General features: G+C 42.5%; 1 protein-coding gene across 3 annotated transcripts in view; it reads right to left on the bottom strand.

Annotated features, from left to right (window-relative positions):
• The window catches only part of hip1 (huntingtin interacting protein 1), a 47959-nt gene that overhangs the window by 14743 nt on the left and 28014 nt on the right, over nt 1-5202 (bottom strand). For all 3 annotated transcript variants that reach the window (XM_035679566.1, XM_035679567.1, XM_035679570.1), the window contains exons 9-14: nt 5095-5152; nt 4833-4908; nt 4111-4254; nt 3671-3768; nt 3271-3343; nt 2992-3175 (exon numbers count right to left, since the gene is read on the bottom strand). In XM_035679566.1, the coding sequence (XP_035535459.1) occupies nt 2992-3175; nt 3271-3343; nt 3671-3768; nt 4111-4254; nt 4833-4908; nt 5095-5152 (633 nt within the window). The remainder of the gene's footprint in view (nt 1-2991; nt 3176-3270; nt 3344-3670; nt 3769-4110; nt 4255-4832; nt 4909-5094; nt 5153-5202) is intronic.

The raw sequence follows: 5202 nt of genomic DNA, 5'->3' as shown, positions 1-5202 counted from the left end.
GAAGTACGGAGAGATGGAGGAGGATGACAGAAAGTGACGAGTTTGATAAGTTAGCGGCTACCAGAATGGGATGGAAGGAGGTAGGGAGCAGAGGACGGATGAAAGAGGTAACGGGGAAACACTGCATGTAGAGAAAAACATGCTTGAATTCTGTGTCTGTTGTAGAGGAGTCACAAAGCAATAAGTGGGTTTGGGAAGGGTTAAGCCATTGATTCTGTTTTCTTATTTCTCTCTCAATTCCTGTTTTTGTACCATTAAAAAATATTGTCTGCAGATCCATTTTTTTGCTCACTGCTCAAGGACTACATTGAAGCAAAGTAGCCAAGCGGCTGCATTTACACAAGCAAGCTGTTTGACCAGATTTATCTTCTTCTGTGTTTTTATCTGGTCTCGCTTTTAAATAAAGCTTCAGCGCCTGTTACCAAACTTTCAACTTGGCTTTAAGAGGAGAAAACACACACACACACACCACACACCACATCTCTTCTTACACACACACACAACACACACACACACACACACACCATCTATCTGTTCACCAATTCTCTAAATTTCAAAGAAAAGTATTACAATTGAATCCTGTCAGAGACTGGATGTGTTTGAGATTCTTGCTGTAGGGGAACTCTCTTCTCTTGATCTAATATTATTGAAGACTATCTATATAATTCTATATATATTATTATAATCTCCAATAATTTAAAATTGAGGGAATTTGACAGTCCTCTTTATTAGTGATGAAAGACTTGACTCAGGGACAAAACAGGGAGCGCATTTATCATAATCAGGATCTACTGTGCGTCTAGATTTAGCTTTCCAACAAATCTGAAACAGTCTGATCCAGGATACAGACGTTCACATACTAATCATTCTTGTTAAAGAAAAAAAACAAGACCAGTATATTTAAGACTGGAATGTGGTCTGAAAGCAGGTCCCATGAACAGGCTGAAACCGTAATTGTTGAACTTTTCCCAAACTCAGATTCGGAACTAACGCTACAAAAGTCACGGTGTAAGTGAAATCATCAAATAATTGATGATGACTAAAATAAGAGTGTGTGAACGCCAGCAGCCCATTATTAGATTTTACAGACTGTACTCCATACGATCACACAGGTCTGTTAGTCAGGGTTGGAAAAAGAATGTCTTTTGTCTTTGTCTAATCTTTTCACACTTTATGTAGCAGAGCTGTTATCCTTTTTAAATTGGGACCTTGTTAGCAGATTTACGCTAATCTTATTGTGTGAGGGGGTGTCGATGAGAGAGAGTAGTGACCTGTTGTGGACGATAGGCCATGGTGGTCTTCAGGGGAGTCCAGCTCCACCCTGTGGGACACCAGCTCTCTCTGGAGTTCCTAAGCTGGATTCCAGCTGTTCCCTCTCCTGGAAAAAAAAAAGAGGTCAAAATCTCTCTTTAGGCAGGCAACTCGCATCAGCTATAACTTCCACCCACCAACAAAAAAATATAATTTTGAAAATCAGTTTGCTTTGTTTGGATCAGTTTTTGTAGGCCAAATTTTGACAGATAGTGAGGTCCAAGTAACATTTCCTCACCTGGCTGTGTGTGTTGTGGTGTGTTTGTTGATTTAGTGTGTGTGTTTAGCCGTGACAATAAAACTATATCTCACCACTCACTTGTCTGTCTCAGGCCTCCTGGAGGCGGCCTTTCACCTTCTCTTGCATCTCTCTTTCCTTACTGCATCCACTTCATCTTGTGCTGCCCGAGCCACCGTCATCTGCCTGGTTACCTTCTCGTTCTACACACCACACAAACACATACACACACACACACCACACACACACCACAAAAGTCAGGGGACACAGATGCAGACACGCAGGAAAACACACCAAAATAATTACGACAGAGGCTGGAGCTTTCGCCGTTAGGGGGAATATAAAAAGGACAGCAGGGAGGACAGAAGGGAAGGTATTTTAGGAGGGGACAAAGACGTAGCAAGAATTGATGAACATGAAGAAGAAGTATGATATTTATTTCTCTCACACCTTCCTCAGCAGGTCTGCGTTGACTTTGAACAAGCTCTGGTGTACTTCTCCTTCCAGTTTGTTAGCGCTGCTCATTGGCCTGAGCTTTTCTGGTTAGAAACACACCACAGTTAGTAGCAGGACAGTAAATGATCAACAGGACATCCAGGAGATGAAAAACTGCAGGTACAATAATCTAGATGTTAATAAATTCCTTTTAGTTTTTCATGTCTTCATTTTAATTTTGCTTCAACTCCACTGTTGATAATTAAAGGGAACTTGTTCAACTCAGGCCATTTCTTCGCTGGTTTTCATTTTTGTCTTCGCATGTTTTCTCAACGAGCTTCCCCTACAGCTCTGGGGACGTGTATTTCACAACACATTCGTAAAAACAACTCACTTGCGCAACCCTCCTTTTCTACCGCTGCTGGATGTGCCTTCTTTTCACGGGCAACTTTTTCCATGTGGAGCAATATCTACCGGAGGTGGTAATACATTATACCACTAACCGTTATTGAGGGCGGCGTGTGCGTTTATGTGGAATTGCCGTAAAGCCGTTCGTATTCTCGCTCATACTCGCTTCTTCGCGTACTTACTATTTCCAATTTACCGGGTGGTAGTCCCAAAGTTGCCAAGGTTGTTTTCCGCATGGGGGTCGCCAGAGGGGGGTGAGGGGGGTCACCATTTTTCACCGGAACAGGCCATTTAACCATCCAAATGATTTCTAAACGGGTTTATTAAGCTGAAAAAGTTGCCAAGTTCCCCTTTAAAGAGGAATTAGGAGCACTTTTAAGTCACCAACTTTCTGTTTCTTATTTTGATCCGAAAGTGCCATTACGTGCACACTCTGAAACACTATTACTTTTCCAAAGTTTACATATTTCACAAAAAATCTTAAATTAAAGACAAGAACGCTTCAACAATCACAAACTGCTTCGATGTGACTGTGACTTTTTGAATCATATCTATACAGCAACAGTGACGTAATAATGTGACCTTGAGTCCAGCCTTACTCTCTATCTCTGTCAGGCTCCGCTGCTCCTTCTCCGTGTCCTCTCTGACCCTCCGCAGGTCGTCCAGCTCTGCCTTCAGGAACTCGCTCTCCCCTGCAGCCTGCAGCCTTAGGTGACTCTGCTCTGCAAGCTCCGCCTCCAGCTCGCTGACACGCCCCCTCAGCGCCTGACACAAGCGTCCACTCTGATGTAATGAAGCAGAAAAAATAAAGACACGTTATGAAGTTGGTATACGGTTGATTCACTTGTTTCTGGGGTTATAGATTTCTTCTTCTCTACCTCCAGTCTGAAAGACTCCAGCTCTTCTTTAAGGGCCTGGATTTCCCTCGTCAGCTGTTCAATCAGACGGTCTCTGGTGGGTACAGACAAAATAAAACTAGTAAATAAACTTCAGCTTGGGCGCCGGGTTAGCTTAGAGTCCGACCTGCGGGCCTCTTTGCTGCGTGTTCATCCCCTCTCTCTTGCCCCCCTTTCCTGTCTATTTCAGCTTGTCACTATAATAAAGGCAAAAGCCAAAAAAATATACTTAAAAAAAAAACAAACAAAAAAAAAAACCTTCAGCTTGATTTTGGTCTGGATTATTCATCAAATGTATTGTTCTTAAACACAGATCCACATTTGGGCTGCGAATTCAACTAGTGATATTAGCGATCAGTGACGTGACGTTTTCAAGCCTTACTTGTCGTCTTTCCGCATGCCGTTCTGACTGTTGAAGTTGAAGGGGTCTATAGCAGCTGAGGTACCAAACAGGTCGTCAAACTTGGTCTCCAAAGCAGCCTGAAGGTTTATGAAAGAAAAATCACATGAAAATGATCTCTATGTATTAGATAACACAGTCATTACCTGCTGGATTTTGTACCAGCATGAATATAAACCAGATGTTTAGAGAAGTCTTGCCATAAATCTAAAAAATATGTTTCCACAGAGGAGTCTGTTAATGTGCTGGGAGGTTATTTCCTGTTTTATCTCCTTCATTTTTACCACTTTCCCTCCCGTCTACTCCCACAAACTTCCGTCATAGAATTTTGATCGCTTGAACAGCATGCATGTGAGCCGGGGAACCGACCATCTAGCATTTCAGGAGGGTACCATTCAGGGATACTTGTCTTGTTTAGTTACCGGCAGCACGGGGACGTCCGTGTCCACCAGGTCGTCTGTCTCCACCACATGCTCCGACTCCGGTGACGACGACTCGGCAGGGATCACGACCACAGGGCTGATGTGCTCCGACAGAGCCGACGCACGCAGGAAGTTGGGAGGGTTCTGCAAGAAGCACAAATATAATCACTATATTATATACCTGTATATCCATCAAAGTGAGTTAATAATTTGCCTTTTGGGAGAATTTTGGTGTCCATAGCAACTTGCAACATAAAAGGTGTAGTACTTGCAGTTTAGGGCTGGAATTGGACAAATATATTGGCTAGTTTTTGTCCTTGCTCAGTCACTGCATCTTAGTGATGGAGATGAATTACACCCTCAAATTGATATGAGCAAATGTAGGACAGGGTATGAGCCTAAAGTTCTCATTTCCATTTATATCATACGTATGTAGCACCAGCAGCGTATATAAACGTACAGTATACACAACTACTACTGGGTATCATAGCATGTCAGTAAAATGAAGTTGGGTTGATAAAAAATGAGAAGTTGATATTAAAAGAAATACCTATAATATGATATTATAAAAAAAGTAAGCAATAACAGCTGTAAATGATCAAACAGGGTAATAGATGAATTAACCAGTTACTAAACAGAAACTTGAAACAACCGTCATGGTCAACTTGGGGCTAAGGTGTGGTTAAAATGTGGAAAATGACTCAGTGAGGGGCGGTCCTCACCTCAGGCAACTGTGGGATCTGAATCAGCCTCTTGAAATACTGCAAGTTACTGGAGCGATAAAACAGACTCTTTAACCTGAAACAGAGAGAACCAGAGAAAAGGACAGACAGAAGAAGGAATAGACAGAAATTCAGAGTGAGAAGGACAGAAATTCATTCAACACGGTACTAAAAGCTCAGACCTTGAGGTCACACTCAGTACAGTGAAACTGTGACTGGCTGTGTTTCTGCCTGTGTGTGTGACTGCAAGTGAACTTCATACTTCTTAAACTGTTCCTGGAAGCGATCTCTGTGGCCCTGGAGAGTGTCTGCCGGAAGGCCTGCGAGCACACACAAAACACAAACACATCAGTGCTCAGACGCCAAAACT

This window comes from Morone saxatilis, unplaced genomic scaffold (assembly GCF_004916995.1).
Source record: "Morone saxatilis isolate NCDOM2014 unplaced genomic scaffold, NCSU_SB_2.0 Contig8, whole genome shotgun sequence".
In the NCBI taxonomy this organism is placed as follows: Eukaryota; Metazoa; Chordata; class Actinopteri; family Moronidae; genus Morone; species Morone saxatilis.
The sequence above is the reverse complement of the archived record's forward strand: the minus strand, read 5'-3'. Positions and strand labels throughout refer to the sequence as shown.